General features: G+C 39.4%; 3 protein-coding genes across 4 annotated transcripts; 2 read left to right on the top strand and 1 right to left on the bottom strand.

The window, feature by feature from the left end:
• The first annotated feature begins 1566 nt into the window (after positions 1 to 1566).
• Positions 1567 to 2771, top strand: LOC115816520 (schwannomin-interacting protein 1). The gene is made up of 3 exons (XM_030779480.1): positions 1567 to 1633; positions 2198 to 2315; positions 2617 to 2771. Exons 1-3 carry the CDS (start codon positions 1571 to 1573, stop codon positions 2715 to 2717), a joined length of 282 nt encoding a protein of 93 aa, XP_030635340.1. The 5' UTR covers positions 1567 to 1570; the 3' UTR covers positions 2718 to 2771.
• A 2403-nt stretch (positions 2772 to 5174) lies between these two features.
• On the top strand, positions 5175 to 6437 carry LOC115816246 (P2Y purinoceptor 3). The gene has a single exon (XM_030779212.1). It carries the CDS (start codon positions 5175 to 5177, stop codon positions 6435 to 6437), a length of 1263 nt encoding a protein of 420 aa, XP_030635072.1.
• A 10672-nt stretch (positions 6438 to 17109) lies between these two features.
• LOC115817312 (chromatin complexes subunit BAP18) lies at positions 17110 to 21097 on the bottom strand. 2 transcript variants are annotated; one of them, XM_030780594.1, is made up of 6 exons: positions 20949 to 21097; positions 20180 to 20274; positions 19378 to 19479; positions 18740 to 18960; positions 18230 to 18334; positions 17110 to 17728 (listed from the first exon to the last, which is right to left on the bottom strand). In XM_030780594.1, exons 1-6 carry the CDS (start codon positions 20967 to 20969, stop codon positions 17664 to 17666), a joined length of 609 nt encoding a protein of 202 aa, XP_030636454.1. In that variant the 5' UTR covers positions 20970 to 21097; the 3' UTR covers positions 17110 to 17663. The 2 variants fall into 2 exon arrangements, with proteins under 2 accessions (XP_030636454.1, XP_030636455.1); XM_030780595.1 differs by lacking the exon at positions 19378 to 19479.
• Between the last annotated feature and the right edge of the window lie 577 nt (positions 21098 to 21674).

Genomic DNA, 21674 nt, shown 5'->3' with positions numbered 1-21674 from the left:
GAGAAGCAAGAGGAGGAACGGAAAGAGAGGGAAAAGGTAAACGTTAAAAGAGATCATGTTATTTTTCATCCCTTTTGTAAAAAAAAAAAAAAAATTCTTTTCAACTGCAATCAACAATTATTGCAATTCAGTAAATTACAGCAGCACGGATGGCGGTTTTACTGCACTTTCAAGCACAGGTGATACGAGCCACCAAATATCACATTTTTTCTGAGCTGAAAGTCAGCTCAAAGAAAATTGACCACGGTTAATGCGTTGCATATGACATTCCAGGACATCGGCAGATTGAATTTGGGTTGGACCGAGGCGAGGGAACCGAAAGGTCTCAGAGAGACCTGGGAAGATGTTGAAGACTGCAACAGTCGTGTCACAGCCTTAACGTCACGGTAACCGGACAAGACTTCCAAAAGATGGTGTCCTCGTTCTTTTTTTTTAAACATTTTGTAATCTGTGCAGTGTTTGACATGTATGTGTTTTGTTGTTTTTTTTCCCCCTCAGTCTTCAGAGTCATATGAATCTACAGCTGTGCTTTATCAATAACAGCGAGAGCGAGGAGGAGGGTGATGATGAGGATACCAAGGAAAAGGTTGAGTAAACTTATCTTAACTGTTATGTTAGTGCCGTATTATTGCTTTATTAGTGCCATGCTATTGTCATACACTTATCTCTACTGATAAACTTTTGCCTGAAATGGCTTTTATAGTGAAATGAACATGGCAAGCTTGAAGACACTTAGTGGAAATGTGACAAACTCTCAAAATGCAATTCAAATTATATGGACCATACATGTACGTTATACCCACAAATTTACTTTGAAAAGTACGCAAAGAGCTATTGGTTTAGACATACGTTTACTGTTATCTTCAGCACAATATCTGATATAGGCTTTTCTGCGTTTATTGATTGCCAAATATTCTAGAAGTGTGTTTGTCATATTGCTAGTCATCCGAAAACAAATTCTGAGCACAGCTGATAGAGGTGGCAGTCATATAATAGACAGGCTGGTAGAGAACTAAAACGTGTGCTTTATTGTGCTTTGCAACATCTGGTCAGAGGCTATGTCTGTGACTGTCAATCAAAATATCTAATATCCAATCAGCTGGTGGATATTACCCACAAGGGTGGGACTGAGTATCTGCAGAACCAATGGCTTGAAGTTAATGCAATGTTTACAAAGAAGATAATGCCTCTTTTTATTTAGGTAGTTGTATCAGAAGCTAATTGTATAAAGCATGTTTTACAATCACAATGCAACGCACTTTGTTTGCACATCGATTAATGCGAAAATTATTTTTTTAAGACCTCTTACCCAGTCCCTCGATGCCATCTGAGGTGAAGCGAGAGCAAATGTTTTCGTCCCGTGTTATTCCAAATAAACATCTTGCTGTTTTGATTTTGGTATGTGTGTAATGTGTTTTATGTGTGTAATGTGTTTTATGTGTGTAATGTGTTTTATGTGTGTAATGTGTTTTTGCAGTCAGCTAAACTGGTAGGGAAGAGTGGCGGCAGGCAGGTGCAGCAGGGTGCGGCTCCTACCCCTGTCAAAAAAGCTAAATCAGGAGGATTCAAGATGGAAGTCCGAGCGGCACTGAGCGCTCTCAGAGACAAGCTGAGGATGGAACAAAAGCCAGAGGTGAGACAAGACAGACAGACAGACAGACAGACAGACAGACATAGAGAGACCGAAGGAGGGCCAGGCACGTTTAAGTCTCCTTATGTCTCATGTGTCGCCAGGTTTATTACACTTACATTTATTCATTTTCATTTCATCCAAAGCGACCTCGGAGACAGTTATTCTTCTAAGACAGTTATTCTTAGCCCGGTGTGCCAGAGTATTAAAAAAAGCTTCATGCTTATTAGCTTTATGTCTTATTTGTTACAGCTTCTTATAAAGTAGCTATAAGCATTGTATTGACATGGGGGCATTCTAATAACAGGTTTTCTGAAACTGTGTAAAGAAACACTGATATTAATAACACAGATTTTCAAAGCCTCTTTATGCCTGCGAATGGAAAAAAAAAAAAACCCAAAAAAACACACACTGGAGTTATAGCACTTCAGATGCTCCATACATGTTGAGAAACATAATTTACCACATCAGATAATATGAAATGATTTTTGGTCTATGTTTACATTAGTTATTCATCCATAGCAAATGCTTTGAACTGAATGCGCTCTTCTTCCCATTTTATGGTAGAGCTCAACTGGCTGTAAAACAATAAAGGAGAGAAAACGGTTTCAACGCAGTGACTTGCAGAATTTCACCCTGAAGGAGCTGAACACATTACGGAGTTCTCTGAGCAAAGACATTCACGGTTAGAATTTTACAAAAAAAACAAAAAAACATAACACTAACCTATATATCATACTACACATTACACTACACGCTTTTGTAGAAAAAAGGCTGAATTCATTGAGTCTCTTTGGTCATGTTTGCTTGTGTGTGTGTGTGTGTGTGTGTCTGTCTGTCTGTCTGTGTGTATCTGTGTGTGTCTGTCTGCCTGTCTGTGTATGCCTGTGTATATCTGTGTGTGTGTGTGTGTGTGTGCGCGTGTGTGTGTGTCTGTCTGCCTGTCTGTGTATGCCTGTGTGTATCCTGTGTGTGTGTGTGTGTAGAGCTGAGCTCCGAGTTGGTGGGTCGACTCCTAACGCGAGATCAGCTGAGGACTGAGCAAGATGCCATGCTTCTGGAGATACAAGATATGACATCACTCTGACACTCGTTTCGAAGAGGTTCCATCTCTGCAAAGGGATTACGGAAGCGTTCCGGTGGACTTGGGAATGTGCAGAACTCCGGAACAAAGCTTTCGGAACAAATGAAATTGTACTGTGAAAAAAGCTTAATCACTCCTAAAGACTGTTTGAATTGCACAGATGTTTTTGAGGTTTTCTTTTCTTTTTTTGGTGGAAGTTGTTTGACTTTTCTTTTTTTTTCTAAGGGTTTTTAAGGGATCACTAAGCTGCTATTGCTGCCTAATGAGCAACATCCACTATCTGAATTGTTTTGTTTTCCTGTTTCAAACATTGAAAGAATGTCAATTTGTCTGGAGTATTACCATGAGCTGTATTATCTATGGCTTTATAGAGTGTAGTTTACAACAATACAAGGGCTTTAGGAAGTGTTACTGATAGAGCAATGAACTTGCTATTCACCTGCATATCGCCACAATGAAAACAGTGCATGTGCCAGGGAGGAGTCGTGTCTGAAACGCCAAAGTGTCCCGTTGCCAAGCCTTACATGTACAAATATGGGTCAATAAACATTATTTTGGGATAACACAATAGCATGTGTGGGTATACACATTGGCTGGCATCTCATGACTGGAGTTTTATTTGTGCCTGCTGGTCAAATTCTAAACCAATATATGTTAAATAAACAAAACTCAAACGTTCTGAGTGATTCTCTGAGCAGTTTTTCTGTTCTCCGAATGCTACCGCTGTAGCTGTTATCCATTTACAGAATGATTTGAAAGATGTGCAACAATGTTCACAATGTTCTTCGCGAGGTGTGTTTGTGTATGTGTGTGCGTGTGCGTGTGCGTGTGTGTGTGCGTGTGCGTGTGAGTGTAGTGTCTAGTCAAGAATTTTTGTGCCCAAACAGCAAACTCAGCACAAATGAAGGAAAGGAGATAGACAAAGGGGAGGGACCGATCAGAGAGCATGAGATGACCATGAAGGGAGGGATGGATAGAAAAGTTCCCAAATAGATGTGAAGCGGAGGTGGTGTGGAGGGGCAGTTGTTATAGTAGAATGCACAAAGGCAAGAAAGGGACGAAAGTGCTTACCTGTTTATTTGTACGTTTCTTTTCAAAGATGTTTCTCGCCGGACGGTCGGCCTAGAATCCGTGCCGCAAGGCGTTAACTGCTTTTTTTTTTTTTTCCCCATCCCCGGCAGAGAACGTTCTCTTAACTGTAAAAGGAGGGATTTGTTCTTTCGCAAAGCAGTAATCTTCTTTTTCATTGGGTAAGTTTTGCTATTTACCTGAGACAGTACACACACACAGGGAGAGTGATCCAGGAATTTATGTGCAGTTCAATGCGTCAGCAATTTATTGCTGCACTAGATATATGCCAGATTTTTAAGATGCTCTGGAAACTCTCCATTACGCAGAGGTGCTGTAAAGAAAAACAATATGAAATATGAACTTTAATAACTTTATTGCTTTTGTTTCAAAGTTGTGAAGCTAATAATCTATATGTAGACTTTTTTCTTTCTTGCTTTTCTCAGTTTGCTGAGAGCTGGGCTCTTTTTTTTTGAATATTTAGCCAACAAGTTAGACGATAAGGGCTGTGTTCTAGCTATATGGGTTTCTGACTTTGTGACCCCCTGTTAGTTATTGGGTTATTGACACAATGTCCTATAAGTCTAAGAAGTGGTAACAGCCACTCATCAAACTAGCTCCGTATCCATATTTAGAAGACGTAGATGGCTTTGACATGGTATAAGGAAAGACAGGGACCAAATAAGTATGAGATGACTGAATGCCATCTGAAGGATTGAAAGATTTTTAAGGTGTTGAAAACAGACAGAGGCAAACAATCACTGTGGTTTTCCATAAGTCTTTTTTTAAAAAGATAAAAAAAAAAACTTGAGAAAAGGGCAGAGAACAGAGGGGATGGGGTAACAAGTTATAGGAAAGAAGGATGGATGCTCCAAGGGGAAGTGTGGTTACTGATTGATGAACTAATGAGGTGAAAATAGTCTGAATCAGCAGAACAGACTCATACAGCAAGGCAAACAGCACCACCGATTGTGAAAGATGAGGGGAGAGGTGGAAGGTTTAGAGTGGAAACTATATGAAGGGCAGTACACGGAAAGTATGAATGAAACCGAGAAGAAGTGATGTAGAGTGGAACAATAGGACAACTTGAGCAGACCATGGAATAGTGACTGTGTTTTTCTAAATGATTAAGGTAACATACTGTCGAATCATGGGAAGTAAATGTCTATCAGAACTGATTAAATATTTAATGGTCCTTTTTATACTTTTTACAGGTGCTTCCTTGACCTTCCAGTCTTGAAAGTCAAGAAGGAAGGAATTTAGAGTGAGAAGACATGTACTGAGGTCGAGGAAACAACCGGAAATTTACCAGAAGGTACTGGGAGTCCAGAATAGGAGGATGAGACAGAAACATTCCCCCTGGATCAGAACTAGAGCCAGTCTATCACAATAATGTCGACAGGTGTAACCACAGACCTGTCAGAAAAGGGTGGACAGGTTGCCAACTTCTCTTCCTCCTTAAATTCTTGTAAGATTGATGAGTCCTACAAATACATTTTCCTCCCTATTTGTTACTCCTTCACCTTTATCTTTAGCATCACGCTCAACTCAGTGGTGCTTTACCGCTCCTTCCGCCACACCAAGCGCTGGAACGCTTCTCTTATCTACATGGTGAATTTGGCTTCCACTGACTTCATGTATGGCCTGTCTCTTCCCTTCCTGGTTGCTAGCTACATTATGCATGACAACTGGGTATTTGGGGACTTCATGTGTCGCCTGGTACGCTTTCTTTTCTATTTCAACCTCTACTGTAGTATCTTCTTCCTTACTTGCATCTCTGTCCATCGCTACCTGGGCATATGCCACCCCATGAAGACCATCACCTTGGAGACTAAGCGAGCGGTGAAGGCCACTTGTGTGGTGGTGTGGGTTGCAGTCTTTGCCCTCACTTGCCCCATTTTCAGGTTTGCACAGACACAGTTTCTCATTCGAGGAGGGGATGGAGGGGGTTCACTGGTGGCCACGAATGGGGATGAGTCAGGCACAGGACAGGTCGGTTTCCAAAATTGCTGGGATGATGCGATCGATAGAGAATTCCAGGATTACGTTCCATATGGAATCACCCTCCACCTGTTGGGTTTCTTTGTCCCATTCAGTATCATTGCCTGGTGCTACTCACGGGTGGTCATGACCATCTTTCGGAGTCTGCATTCCCAGCCACCTACTCAAGGGGTTGGGGGAGGTGGGCAAGCACGTGGAAGCAGCGCAGGTATTGGAGGGATGGGCATGTCAGTCATTCTGGGTGCTCACTCACCTTACGTGCACAGACGTCGCAAATCCATCAAGACCATCATCACCATCACTCTGCTCTTTGCGCTGTGCTTCTTCCCGTTCCACGTGACGCGCACCATTTTCCTAGTGTTGAAAGTAACTAAGGGAGTGCAGTGCCACACAATGCGCATGGTGTCCATCTGTTACAAAATCACACGGCCCTTGGCTTCCTTCAACGCCTGGCTCAATGCACTGCTCTTTTTTCTCACAAAAGAAAAGGCCGGCTCCTGTTGTACCAAACCAGAACCCACACAACGTGGCCTCCACTGGCCTCTGAGGTTGCTAGGAAAAGGAGGTGATGAAGAGGAGGGGATCGAAGAGGCAGGTAACCATAAGGAAAACCAGCACAAGGTGGAAGATGATGTGTTTAGAGGTCTGCCTTAAAAAAAATGGATGGAGATTTGTGATCACTGTGGATCATACATCTTAAAGACTAGAATTCAGGATCTTTTTAGGTGGTGTAACTGCTTTGAATATGATGCTCTGTTGACAGATCCTTTTGTGTTTTATACCTCTTTGTTGTATATTTTAAATTAAAATTGGAAGAACCCCTCATTTTAATGGTGAAAGGCCAAAAGAGAAAGTGTCTTGAAAGCATTATGATTGTACTAAATGATGGATAATGTTGTGCTGGGATACTGATGGTGCTTGATTTGACCATAATTTACTAATAATTTTAGGGCACAATTGTTGAAACCTGCATATAAAATAAATGAATATAAGTAAGATTTTTTTTTTAGTTAAATGATACCTCAGAATAAACTTTCTTCATGCAGGTGCACTTTATTCAGCTCCAAGGAGTTTTATTTATCTTGTGTTTGAGTGATTAAAATGTAAACAGAACCCTGCATGGTTTGCTTAATGTATTTAATGTAATGAAAATCTGTCCTGATAATTTATTGTCCCTCATGTATGAATTATGTGATGATTTATTGATATTGGTCCATGAGTTGGCTCTCAAAACACTGAGGTGTATGTTTTATTTATCTCTGTGTGTGTGTGCATGTGTGTGTGTGTGTGTGTGTGAGAGAGAGAGAGAGAGAGAGATGCTATCCAGGAGTGTAGGGGTCAACTTAGTCATGTATTTGGAAACAAAATGAATCAGTGATAATGTTAATTATCTCCTTATTCTGATTAACATACCGAAGTTCAGCTCGTGAATAGTCACCTTGTGTGTACACAGACTCATAGGGCACACGGCATGTCGCTATCTTCAAAAATTGTTCTTTACACCATTCACATTTGATGTTATTTTCACAGAGCTGTGGAATTGTACGACAAGTACCCTTCATCCTTTTGTTTTGCTCAAATGACTCAAAAACTGATGATCCGTGAAGGACCTCAGGTGCCAGGTTATTATTACTGTTTGTTATTACATCAGTCAATGATTCAATGAACTTCATAATGCATGACAGATCTGCTGTATATACGGAAAGTCTGGTCATGTAAACATCTCATTAATGTATGACACTTTCAAGAAGAATGTGTATGTGAGATCAATACGGAAAAATACCCTTGTAATTTTACCAGATAGTAAGCTGTTTGCATACAGTCTTTATAATTGCATCAGTTAAAAATATACAGACAGAACATTTGTTTAATTCTGACAAAGACTGTTGTGAACAGTGATGCTTTGTAGACTTCCACTCTATCCCTCTAATATGGTACAGTGCATCTGTTTTGTTCTCAAAAGTGAATATTTCCACATTTAGTCAATAAACTTTACATGATAACTGTAGTAAACGGTGCCAAAGAAGACTGAGCAGCATGAAACAGACAACAGCTTTACTGAAACAATTTATTAAGCAAAATCGCATTAATGAAATTTAAAAGATGAAAAAAAAAACCCTTCATACTACAGGGGGCGACACGTTCAGCATCCAAGATTTGCCGTTCGGACATTCAAAACAAAACTTGGCAGTTACATTTCCCGACCTGCACCGCGGCGAAGACATTTTTGGACGGTTATTATAATTTAACAAAAAATAAATAAAAATTCCAGAAGCAATTATATCGAGTGTTGACAGTCAGAATGGGTGACATTACTCAATATACACATAATGTGGCTATTGGAAAATTGTATTTCAAGGGACAAAATTTATATTTATTTTTTTTCCTTGCCCCGTGTCATCACTGTAGTAGAGTCGTGGTGGTGCACCGTTGGCGCCATTTTCAAACTCTAGCGTCTGAGTGAATGAGAGTCTGCATTGAAATACATTATACGGGATATTATTTTTACTTTAATACGTCTTGCACTAAAACGTATTTAAGAAATGCCAATTATAAAACGGATTACAGCGACAGGACTTCCAATCAAGGTAAAGAATTACAGTATTTTTTAAATAATTGCCAACAAACAGTTTAAGTTAACTCAGTTTTAGCTTGCCAAGCATTGCTGCTTGAACTATTTTCTTTTTAAACTTAATTAAGTGTTGTATTTTGTATGTCATTTGGGGAAACACCTATTACCAAAACAAAATTTTTGTGGTTAATAATGACCAACTTGGCCCATATCCTGGCTTTAGCTAGCTAGCTAGCCTGTGTAACTTGACGTTAGCTTTTAGATTAGTTCAGCAAAAAGCGCTAACCAGCCTACTACTTCAAGTTATGTCGTTAGCATAGTTAGCTAACTCCATTTGTGAACAAATATCTGTATCGCTAGTACGTATACTCGTAACTATGATACAACCAACCACCACTGACTTTGGGAGGCAGGTGCTGTTTTAATTTTCTGAGAATAATAAACTAGTGGTAGAAAATACCTACAGTCGATTATCTCCAGTGACTTTCAAATGTTAATTTTCGTGTAAGATAGTTAATCCTTTTCGGTAAATATGTTTGTCGGCTTGTTTCTGGCGCTCTTAGTCGCATCAAATATTTCTCGATGTAAAATCAACCCCTCCCCAAGACTGCTTCTCTCTCTTATACACGAAATCGCCCCTCCACCATATGCCAAGACAGAAGTTCTCAGTTGTCTTTATGCCTCAAAGCTTGTTATTCTTGCCCATATGTTCCATGTAACCTAAACTATAGTTAGTTAGTTGCTGTTCTAAAATTAGTTTGTTATGTACAAGGTAGAAGTCAACAGCTTCAGGATGGTTTTTTGGATTGACCACCTGTTTCAAAGCTTTAAACACCACACCGAATGATGATACATGTAGTCACATAATTAGCTATGACAAAATTCAGAATTTGATGTTGTGGGCAAATTATCTGACAGCGTCTATGAACGCCTCAGTACATGAATTCGATAGTATTAAACGTAATTAAGATACTCCGCAACAAACGATTTAATATAATTAACCACATTTAACTTGTATGCCATATTTCGGGGGGAAGGAATGATTCAGAAATTTCAGACCGGATTAGCAGGCGTTATAAAGTCTTGGTCCCATCCCAAAATGTCCAAACCTTTAAGAATGTTTAATCTTCAGGTGAAACAATATCTGTTCACTCTGATGTCTGACGAATTCCATGCATTTTTTCTTCAATTCCTTAACTTGTACTTACGTAATGTATTTCTCGATTGTCAGTTTACGAGTCAGGTGTTCATAAAATAAACCCGTTTTGAGTCGCCATTAAACGTCGGTTATTTATAGAGCCTCCAAACATCCTTAATTATGAGGGGCGATGTTGATATAATCCATCATCTTTTCAATTGAGGTTAACATTTTTTTATTTGATGTTTACGGTGACTCTGGTGCTACTACTAATTAAGAGTATACCACATAACTGACCCATTTTCCCCATTTGATAGCACTGTTAAGGCTTGCCTGACATTTGGACTGAAGTGAAGAAACAAGTACTGTTACTGTAACGTCAGATAGATCAACGCTTTCAAATAAATATTCCAAGAATGCAACAGTGTGTGTATGATTGTAATTATACATTTATAATTGTTTAACAGAACACAAAATAGATCAGAGAATGTTGTGCGCTTTTTAGCACCGAGATATTGAAACCAACTTGAGATGCTGTATCTTTGTTAATCAGCGTGTGGTTTTGGTAGCATTACATTCCCATTTTGTACCTGTGGATTTTCAGGTATTTCTGTCTTTCTAACATGGTGGTATTAATTAGTTTAAACGCAACAGTTAAGCTCTGTCAATTATTCCGTAACGTTCATACAGTCGTATGGCTACAATTTTCTTTTTGTAGTAGAGCCAGTAATGTTTAGATTGGTGAGATGTCCTTTTTAAAGCTCAAATCCTTACCAAAACACCAAAATAAGCACTAAAGTTAAAAATCAAGAGCTCAGCTTTAACTTTTTTTTCTACCAGCTGAACTGTGGAGGGAGTTAACTTTTCAAAATCATTTCCGTGACGAAGCCATGACAGTTTTCGTAACCAATTTGGCTCTTGTGTAGAAGGGGTTTTGAACAGTATGGGAAGGTGATGCACCTGTAGGCTCATTAAAAGTCTGTTTGGTTGACGTTTTCACTACACCTCTTTTGAAAATTTCTGTCAGTGTAACTTATCAAATAATCTGGAAAATTGATTTGTGAAGCAATTAAAAAAAATCTATATCTGTATATATATATATGTAAATATATATATGTAAATATATATATATAAATACCAGTTACATTGTTCTTTTTGTTCCCTTTCTGAAAAAAACAGTGCTCTGGTCATATGCATAACGGCATTATGGAAATCACAGGGATGTCCTTTTAAATTTCTTGCCCTATTGCTGTCTATTTTAAGTGGTTTGTGAGTGTAGCTTAACTTTAGTGCAAATTATTTACAATGACTGCTACAGTCAATTTGAGGTGTTTACTTTTGATGTTCTTCGATGGGGATATTCTTAGCCTTCCTGTTTTTGTGTGAGGTTACCACAGCTTAGTCAAACAGTTGTTTTGAGCTGAGCACGGGATGCTCTTCAGTGTAAGGATCTTCAAAAGATAAAACACACTGCTGTGGCTGGTCTGTGTGAAATTCCTGTTGCTTTGTGTTGCAGCATATGTTTGATATTTCTCTTTTCTTTACACCAGTACGATCTGCGCACTGTAAATAATTTCTGAGAATTTGTTCTTGCTTTTTGGGTATGTTTTTATTGTTGTTGTTTTTACAAAAATTTAGTTTTTAGGTTTTCAGCTGTGATAACAATGAGAAGCCCAAGTGTGTAATTAACTATGATATAGGCTGGTTTGGACTAGATTAAAAATAAGGTAGGGTCAGATCTTGATTTAAATTTCTTTACTTTTTTGAGATCCATATAATTCACAGAGGCCTTTGTCTTGTCTCTCACACAGTGTGTGTGTGTGTGTGTGTGTGTGTGTGTATGCTGTTGGAGCCTGGTCGTCTTCTTTAGTAAAACTATCTGTAGAACCAGATCGACATATTCTTCACACTTTGTGCTCTGTGTCATTCTGTACCCAGACCCACAGAACCCCCTGCGTAAAAACCCGTAATGATTTAAAAGACTAACTTGTGACAAAAGCTTGAGAGAGCTTTAGTTGCAGCTCTTAGTACTTGTTAGTTTTTTTTTCCTCCTGTTTGTGGTCACACATTTTTCTTTTCCTCTCATCTGTTCAATGCGAAATGTACCATGTCCTGATCGAAAAGTCATCTTTGTTTTTTTTCCCTTGGCTGTGCAGTTGAACTTGAAAAACCACACTGTGTGGTCTCGAGAGTTTAGAAATTGTGGTGAAAAAACCCGCTCGCGTCGTAGTACAAAAAACATAGCAAACACACAACACTTTTTCCCTGGTTTCATTTCCCTCTCTCCTTGCTTTTCCGCAGTCAAGCCTGCTCCCTCTTTTGTTCCCCCCCCTCCCTCCCTTTCTCTCCGTTGGCTGTGTGAATGCTTTGGCAAGTGTACAAGAAAGCAAGCAAGCGAAGGCTGCTAGCACTGGCGCGCCCCAGACACCAAAGCCCCACAAATTAATTTTTTGCCCCGAGACGGTAGCAGCGGCAGCCCCCAAATTTCACACCCTTCTAAGGGGACCCCAGAGGGACGCCCTGATTTTTTTGGGGATTTTTCCAGCCCCCCGAAAATGTTCATTTTAAGTGTAGAAAGTGATGCCCCGGGAAAAAGGCTACAACCCCTGCTTTTTATGCCTACCAAGTTCCTCAGACAGCCACACTAGCTAGAGCTAAGCAGAGGCTGCACACTGCACTGGACTTGCTGGGTTTGGAGGTGAATAGGGAGAGAGCAGGGCTTTTAGGGACTGAAAACAGGAGGTGGGGGATAAAAGGTTTAGCCACAAATTTTACTACTGGAACACCCCCATCTGAAATGGGAGCCCCAAGCTCAGACGAAGGGGTGTATTTTTTTGACCTAAAATTAAGACTTGGAATTCCCATTGATAAGTGTGTGTGTTCTGTTGTTTTCTTTTTTTAATTTTGTTGATACAATTTTTTTGGAGTGTGCCTGATTGAAGGTTTTGATTCTTTTGCTGTTCTTTTTTGAAACAGTGGACTTTTTTGCATCTGGCAAAGTTACACTCAAGTGTGTTTTGAGGAGAGGGGGAACTTCTGTAAAAAGAATCCACTGATGGCCTTTTTGAGAGCTAAAACAAGTTCATCAAAATCGAATTAAGTGAGACAAATACATATATGTATTTTTTTTTTCTATCCAGGTGCAAGACAGACCAGGCTGGAAGAGGGGAGTCCAGCTGGTTTTCTGCAGGGAATACCAGCCTCCTTTACCCTTCTCCTGTTTCCTAACATAGACACGAACATGGATCAGGGGTAAGTGAACCTTTTTTTGCTGTGTCTGTTTCAAAGCTTAATCAAAATGGCCCCTGGTTTGAATGGATAGTCAAAGTTAGGCCAGTGTGTGTGTGTGTGTGTGTGTGTGTGTGTGTGTGTCTATGTATGTGTGTGTCTGAGCTTTTCCTCTACGTCTCACTCTCCTCTCTTCCCTCTCCCACCCATTTGCCGCCTATCCCTCGCTCATTCTCTCTCTCTCTCTCACCCTCTCTCTCTCCCTCTCTCTCTCTTTCCCTCTCTCTCTCTCTTCCTCTCTCACTCTCTCCCTTTCTCATTGAACGACTGGCACTGACAATTTTAGACAGAAGTGAGTGCCTACTGCAATTGTGCTGACGTGATCACTCGCTTCAGACCTCAAATAGGCCACCCTTTCTATGATGAAGCGTATTTTTTTGTGCGTGTTAATGTGCGTGTGTGTACTCAGACTTCAAGCAAAGTTGCGTTGCTGTGCTTCTAATATTATTTAAAAATTTTTGTTTTGTAATTATTTGTAATTGCACCTGGAGCGAATTTTCTCAACTGTAAAGTTTTACTTTTTAACCTTGAGAATCCTCTCAAAGTTTTCTCTCTCTTGCCTGTTCTTTTTTTGGAGAGGGGGCAGAGTGGTGGTGTGGGGTTATTTTCCTGTAGAAATTGTGTAGTTTCTAAAAGTGGTTTAATTAGAGTAAAATGAGCTGCTGTGTGAGCTTGATTACAAATTGGCTTATTTTCACAATTGTGAATTTTGTAGAAAAAAATGAGTTCTCTTTGGAGCTTATGGACACCACATTGGGTGTGGTGTACTTAAGGGTTATTTAAAAACCTCTTTATAAGTACAATATTTTTCAAAGTACTTTAGCAATTATAAAGCCTTTTTAAACTGACAATTTTAAGAAAGCTACTTTTTTACTAATTAAATAATTATTTTGTTCTTTTCCTTTTAATTGTTTGCTAACCATGCTCAATTCATATCAAAATAGGTTTTGTCCTAAGAATGAAATGTGTTGAGTCAATTGTGTGTGTGTATATGTGTGTATTTGTGTGTTATTTTTACTGTAATATAATGATAGACATTATATTTGGCCCAAATAACTTTTACTCTTACTTCTTGATTTTGTTACTAACACACACCCTATCACACACCACTAATACACAGCCTCTGTGGTCATGTCCTTTTTTAACAATTATGGTGTGTGTCTGTGTGAGTTTTGTAGATGGACGTGTTTTCAGACTCGTCACTCATGAATGTCATTGTCAAGGTCACACCTTTTGTCATTTCCTCGTTGCTCTTTTTTTCCCTTTCTCTTTCTGTCTCTTTTTCCTCTTCTCCCCCTCCTCCTCTCTGTGTCTCTCCTTCACACTAACTGCACACTCATGTGTTTTAAATGTGATCAGTGAAGTCTGAGAGTAGTGAAAATACTTGTGCTCTTTTGCTTTTTCACTGTACTATAATTGTGAGACAAATCCATCAAAAGCTACACTGTGATCAGTATTTTTTGTTTATGCTTCAGTTCAATTTTTTATACATGGCCAAGGCAGACGAGGGAGTGTAAATGACTTTTTTGTTGTTCCCCTCAGTATTTAATCTGTTAATGTGATCTGGTGCACGCTGTCTCTCACTCTGAATTCGTTGTGTTGTTTTTAAGCACTGATGTGGTATTTAGAGCAAAATGTGCCACTTTTTAAAACAGCAGTTTGTACACTCTGTTCCAAAATTCCCAAATTCAGAAATTTGAAGTTCGATATGTGTATTCTGATTGTGGATTGTGGTGGGCTGGATGCATATTTCTAAACATCACAACACGTTTTCCTTGTATCAATAGCATGCCAGATTTTTAAACATAATTGTAAGAAAGTATTTGCTTTTATTTTCTTTAAGTACATATAACAATTATGGGTTTTTTTAATTATGATTTTAGGTTGCATTAATGTTGATATGACTATATTATATAAATAATTCACAAAAAAAACAAAATACACTTTGTAATCAGGTGCATCTGATTTCTCAGTTGCATCAGCTAGTTGTTTTTATTTTCAGTTCATCTTCTTTCCCTGTCCTCCTCATCCTCCATTTTGTCCCCTTATTCACCATCCATTTTGTGGATTGTTTGTGTGCAGTAACTCACTTATTAAGCATAAGAAGGGTAACATTAGAAAAGCATCAGGCTGTGTGAAAATATGTGGATGACTAGGAGTTAACTCTTGATTAAAATCGATATAGTGATTCTAGTGTTCTCATGTGTTTGTTGCAGTTCTTTCAAATGTACTTTGAAGCACCTTGGTTCAATAATCTAAGCAGTTTTAATTAGTCCCCCCCCCTTCACCATTTGTTGTAAAATGACTCCATAATCTCAAAACACACTGCTGGAGGCTTGGCCATTTGATTGACATTTTGACTGTAGAGAAGAAAAAAAAAAAGTAGTCCGTTTGGCAGGGTTGCCAATAAATGATGATAGACGAAGAAGCCCACGTTGTGGCCCGCATTTGTTCCTATTCCCAAATGTAGGCTGTTGTGCTTTCTTCCAGAATGGGGTATCCCCTCTAATCTTTTAAGCCCAGAGTGCCCTTTAGCAGCACATCATGGTTTGCAGGTTCCGAGGGTGAATTCCAAATCATTATGTGCTGTCACTGGGAACCTTGGGGATTCTACAGTAATCGTGGCATTCTGTGTTCCACACTCACCTGTTGTGAGTTCTGTGACATCAGTGACTTCTCTACAGCAGATTTAGGTAAGGTGTGTGGCATTATGTATGGTATTTTAATATTTTTGCTTTGAAGTGTACATCAGGGATTAGGGTTTTCTGCTTTTACTCAACAAAGAATTACCATGGAAAAAAAAAACCCTCAAGTATTTTATCTAGAAAAAAAATTTGACTTGTAGAAATGATAATCACAATGTTGACCAGTTTCCAGAATGTTCAGTGTAGCAGAGGAGGACACTTCGACCTACAATTAGAGTTCAGGGATTTCATGGATTTGCTTTGCCTCATTGTTCAAGAAAATAATGGGACAGATGTTTCACACGGATTATAACCTCACATTTTTTTTTTTGTACTGCCCTAACCCCTTTGATCTTGGGATAGAGCTGTGTGAAGGAAACATACTTCTTCCATCCATTTTCTCTCTCACTCCCTCTCTTTTTCCTCTCAGTCGACATCCCCAGGACAGCAGCTTGTTGTGACAGTGTGCCTGGCACTAGCAGCACATCAATATTGGCAGCTGCCCTCTCTCTGGGTTGCCAGTATGGTTTGTGCTGCTCCCGTCAGACAGACGCACTCACCGCCTGTCCGGGGCTTAGGTCACCATGGTCACCACGTGCCCTCAGAAGGGGAGGAGTGTTTGTGTGTGTGTGTGTGAGTGAGAAAGAGAGTGAGAGAGAGAGAGAGAAAGCTTGTGTGCGAGAGTGACTTAGTGTGGGCTCCACCTGTGCCCAGCCCAGATTCCACCTACAGGATTGTATGGCCACATCACTGTTTATATACCGTGGACTTGGTGTCATTAGATGTGTGCTGCATACAAGCCTTTTACAGATATTTTATCACACTGTTAGTTTGAAAGTGTCAAACGATTATAGCATGTTAATAAAAAAAGTATATACACCAAGTATAAATGACAACTTTATTTACCCAGACACAGTAGGTTAAAATGGATACATCACAAAACTGTTGCAAATAGTTTGATTTACATTAAAGAAAGTGCCTCTAGGAAACTACAAATATCTATGGAAAAAAAAAAATTCCCAACGAGTCTGGGTTCTGAATGTGCTGTAAGCTTTGCAAATTTGCACACACACACTCCTTTGCCTCTAGCTTACCATGCTGTTTTTAGCTCTGATAATCACGATTCAGATCTGTAAAACTAATAAAGCCCATACTGACTGATTGGGCCTGAGAGCCAAGGTCCTATACCTCAGTGGAATTAGGCTATTAGAGAAAAATTAGCAACAGGCTCCATTTAGTACCTCATGGTGTATTGTGTCAGAAATACATACAAAATATATACATATATAAAAATAACAAGACAATCCAAACATCTTGTCATGTGTGGTATTAACAAAAATTAAGACAACTATGTTTCAAAGGTAGTCAAAAAAATAAAGAAAGAAAAAAAAAAAGAAAATGGAGGACTTCAGCAAATGGTTGAAAGCTGACAGTAACAGACTAACTGTAATGATTTAGTACTGTTGTCATAACATACATCATAAACAAAGTTCACATGTAATCAATTACTTTCAATGCAGGTTGAACAATGTGTTATTTTACATGCTGATAATATTCAGTAAACCCTAGCAACTGTTGATTTAATTGAGACGACATGAAAATCGACTTTGCCACTGAATTGGATTGTTGTTCTAGAAAGGAATTCTTAAACCATGGTTATAAACAAATTAAGCTCCTCCATTTTGTTTCAGTTAACTATACCATTCCAGAGCCCCAAAGCCGGGCTGATTTATTTGCAATTACGATACAATAAACAGTGATTTGTGAACTGCGTTAATTGACATGATTAACTTGTGTGGTATTGTGCTATAGATTGAAATAAATACGTTTTACAATTCATCAAGAGATCAATCATTTGAGCACAAAGTTAATAATAATAATAAAAAAATAAAAAAGCTTTTGTCCTGGGGAGTGCAGTTGTAGAACCATGTATGGAGCATGTCAAATGAATGCTGGTCATGTTTAAATGACACCATATTTGAGTGGTGTGGGTTTGTAAAGAACAAAACTGAGTACTCCTGCAGTTTTAGGGGGGAAACTGCAGATGGTTGACACCTCTTGTTTGTTCCTGGAGAAGGTGGTGAAGTGACTAGTGGCCATTAGCGGCTCAGTGTAGTCCGGGCCTTTCCTGAAGGAGACACAGACTGTGCCCTCTGTTACTGATGGTTCTGTTATTTGCATCGCATGAGCAGCACAGTTCAGCGGGACAAGAGAGGCAGGTCACTGGAGTTCATAATAAGACTGGAGTCCAGATTGAGACTGTCTGCAAGAAACAAGCAAAATACAATGTTTTACTGTGTGCTTTAAATTTGTTCTGTGGCTTATAATGTGTAACAATACATTCTGCAATAAAAACGGCTGTTAATCACATAATTATAAAAGGATGATTTTAAAAATAATTCTTGTCATGTTGATAAGAACTAAAATAAACCCTTGGTATTCTAGGGAGTTTTATCCACCATTGTTTAATAATTTCATTCATGTTGAGATTCACTAATGTTTTGCTAGAATATTATGTTCGTGATCTGAGAGTGTGAACGGGGAGATTCATGCAAATTAATATTTCCCTATTCAGACCCAGAGGAATGCACAGCAAAATAAAAGCCCACAAACATAAAGACAGGAAAGAACCAGCTGGCTTAAAAAGACACAAATAACCCCAGCATTAAAGATCTTTAGTCCAAATGAACAGGCAAACAGCCTCTTCTGCCTTAAGAAAATCAACAAAATTGCAACAGGAATGTGGACAATGAGCATTTCTTACCTTGATCAAAATTGAGCTTTTTAGTTGTGGAGCTGTCACCAAGTCCCTCGATATCTACCAGGTCACTGTTCACATCAGAGTCGTTCAGTGCACTAAGAGTGACATCTGCTAGACATAGAATAAAAATCATAACGTACAGAACTGTAATTAATTTGGTGATGAACCTTTTTTTCTTCCCTATTTAATTACAACCACCACTACCCTGATGAACTGAAAAGAATGACCAGATATTTATCTAAATACAGATTTGAAATTTTTAGTGCGGCCAGGTCACTGAATTCTCAGCATGTGGAAAACGTATCTGGTTTATAAAAACTTAGTCTCTGTTTTCAGAAGACAGAGTCCATGTCTCAGTGCTTGAACAACAATCATAATGATCCAGGAACTTAATAATAATTGGCATCTAATTTTGGAAAAGAGACCAATCAAATGTGTGCATCTGTGGTAAATTTCACTGGAAGGCGCGAGGAGGAAAAGAGTGCAATTCGAGAGGACCGCGGCTGCGCTCACCTGCAGTCTTTGGCTTCTTCATCGTGGGTGGACCCGCAGTGGCACCTTGTAGACTCGTTGTCACAACGACCTGAGAGGTTGGCACCGTAATAACCGTAGGTGGTGCAGGGGGAGCCACGGCAACGGGTACCTTTTTAGTACTCTTTTTTGGAGAGTCGGAGGACAGAGGAACCCCACTGTCTTCATACACTTTCCTCTTGACTGTTGTCTTGATTTGAGCCCTGCTTATAAAAAAAGGTGAAACCGCTCGATTGTGGAATTTTTTGTTGTTGTTGTTGTTGTTGAATACCCAAGCTCTTTGCTACTCACAGCTTCGTCACAGATACACAATATAACTGGTCGCCTTTTTTTTTTTTTTTTTTTGAGGTTTTGATTTCTCTTGAATTTCCACAGAAAACAGCAACAAGATAAACTAAAGCCAAGATGGGCAGATCCCAACTAGAACAGGGCATTTCTTCTCTAAAAGGTGAGCGTACCCAAGAACAGAAGTTACACCACACGCTCTCAAATGTATTTACAGAGAGTAAGTCTGCGCCTGCAACAACTGAAATGATAAACCTGTAACCCGACCATCCAGGTTAGCCTTTGGTTGGGGATACAGTGTTGAGCAAAAGCAGGGAGTTTAAATGAGTCCTTACACGGTACGCTTCTTGATGACGGAGCTCAGAGCGTTTAGGTCGTCACCAAAGCGCCTCACGGCGGATCGCAGCATCTCGATCTCGGTGTCCGTCCACTTAGCTCTGCAAGAAGACACAGCCACCGAGGATGCAGGAGCCATCTCGAACACGCAACACAATACTTCACACATGATTAGAAGATCACAGACAACACTTGCATCTTAAATGCTGATATAAGCTTACTCAGTACAGGTAGTGGACCTGACACGTCATACAAAACAATGAATGCCTTGTATGGATTTATTTAAGACAGGGGATGAGCCCTTGCAATATCAACTCCCTATTCAAGCTGCCCTGTTTAGTTATCCTCTGCCTAAACACCTAGGTTTAATTAGATAACCCACTATATATACACTATATATCTTAATGATATACAGCTTGTATGACACTGCTGCTACAGTACAGTGGTTACACTTCAGACATCACACCAGTGCTAATGGATAGCAATTGGTCCACATTCAGACAGAAGAATCAGAGAATAATTGCAACACTGTAGCTGTCTCAGAGGAATTCAAGAGAAACCAAAACTGTTTATCAAGAACCACTGCCAACAAGCGAGAATCTCACACAGTCCTGAACTAATCTGCAATTTTATTTATATTCAGAATGCAGTTCAGCCCATGAATACTCTAACTGCCCAGGAAACCCCACCAAAGAATTTCAATTTGTTTATGAGGCCACCTGATTGTTTTATTAGGTGGTAAGTCTCATATCTAAATGGGATCTGTTCATTTAAAAGGGTAGAGATTCGCCTGAGGCTTACCCTGCTGGACTGGAATCGGCTACTGGATGCAGCTGCATGGTAAGCTCACCCAGTTTGGTGAAGGCAGCACCTGCTGCGGAGAAGATCTCACCAACCTGAAATGGGAAGAGGTCTTAATCAGCATGAACAATTTAGGTACTTCACAAGTTAAGCAACTGATACAGCCTTTTTGTTGGGAGCACCGTGGTTGAGTCAGTGGCCAACTGCACAGAAAAACTGTTTCCTAGGATCTTTGCTGTATAATCAAAGCACTATACACTATCGCTGTCCTCTGGCCTGGTGGTAGCATATTAATTCAACTCTTAAAAAGAACGATATGTCTGTACATAGCAGTACCAACACCGCACATTCCTGCGAGTGTCCATATTTCAAATTACAACGTTATCTATGAGCACAGAATCCAACTGGGTAGTTTCATAGAGCTGTCTTGTCAAATGCTGGATGTTGTTTTCCTCATTCGTGAATGTAGGAATGCAGACAGCGCCACCGTTCGCTCTAAACGCACTATAGTTAGCAACTGAAAACTTAAGCTAACTATTCAAGCTTCACCAGGCGCCAACAGTTGTGGTATGGATCTGCATCGGTTCCGCTACTCATTTGTAAATCACTTCACAGTTACATACGAGATTAGCCTAAATTTAATCACGGGGAGTCACACAAACCAATTTAGCCAAACCAGATTACCAGTGCAAGTAACTGCCGTTGTTATTCGCGAGCTGGCTAACAATAATACAAGCTGTACAATACCTCAACCTGTAATATATCTCACCTTTGTAGATGCAGAGGTCATTGTCCTCTTCGTCGTTTTTGCTAGTTATTGCAAACAATAACAATTCAGTATTGTGAAAGCAAATCACAAGCTGTTAGCTAGCTAACTAGCTTTCAAGAGAGGTTAACAACGCCTAACAAGACAAAGCTTGCATACACTCGCTGCCTATCTCAACAACGATTACAAAACAAAACGATGCACTTTGCATCTCTTAGTTATTCTAGTAGTTTGAAAGACTATATAAAATTACGCGGAACAGAAAATCAAGTTATTTAGAGATAAATAAGCAAGCGCTACACGCCAGCGGAAATCCAGGGCATATAGGACCATCTTCATTCCCATTGGCCAAGAATCTGTGAGCCTCTGATGATTGGTCAATTCCAGTTGGTCGTTCTAAACTCACGAAGCAGTCCTCCCAACACATAAAATGGGCGCCAAAGAAATGCAGGGGTAGCACAAGTGCGAGAAGAATTTGGAATTTTACAGAATTTCTTATTTAAGACTCCCAAACAAACAAATAAACAACAATAACAGTAACAACAACAAAAAATGTGTATTATAAACTGAACGCACGAATGTTTTCTGAGTCTCCGAAAGAAAAGACTTTAAATGACAGAACTATCAGTAATTGAATAGGCCCTCTGCATTAAAAGCAAATAAAGCAACCCCATTTTAACATGTTTACATGTTTCTACTACAAAAGTACATTTTAATTTTCGCAACAAC

The sequence above is a fragment of the Chanos chanos genome, chromosome 7 (genome assembly GCF_902362185.1).
Source record: "Chanos chanos chromosome 7, fChaCha1.1, whole genome shotgun sequence".
Taxonomy (NCBI): Eukaryota; Metazoa; Chordata; class Actinopteri; order Gonorynchiformes; family Chanidae; genus Chanos; species Chanos chanos.
Note: the sequence above shows the minus strand (reverse complement) of the source record. Positions and strands in the feature narration are given on the sequence as shown.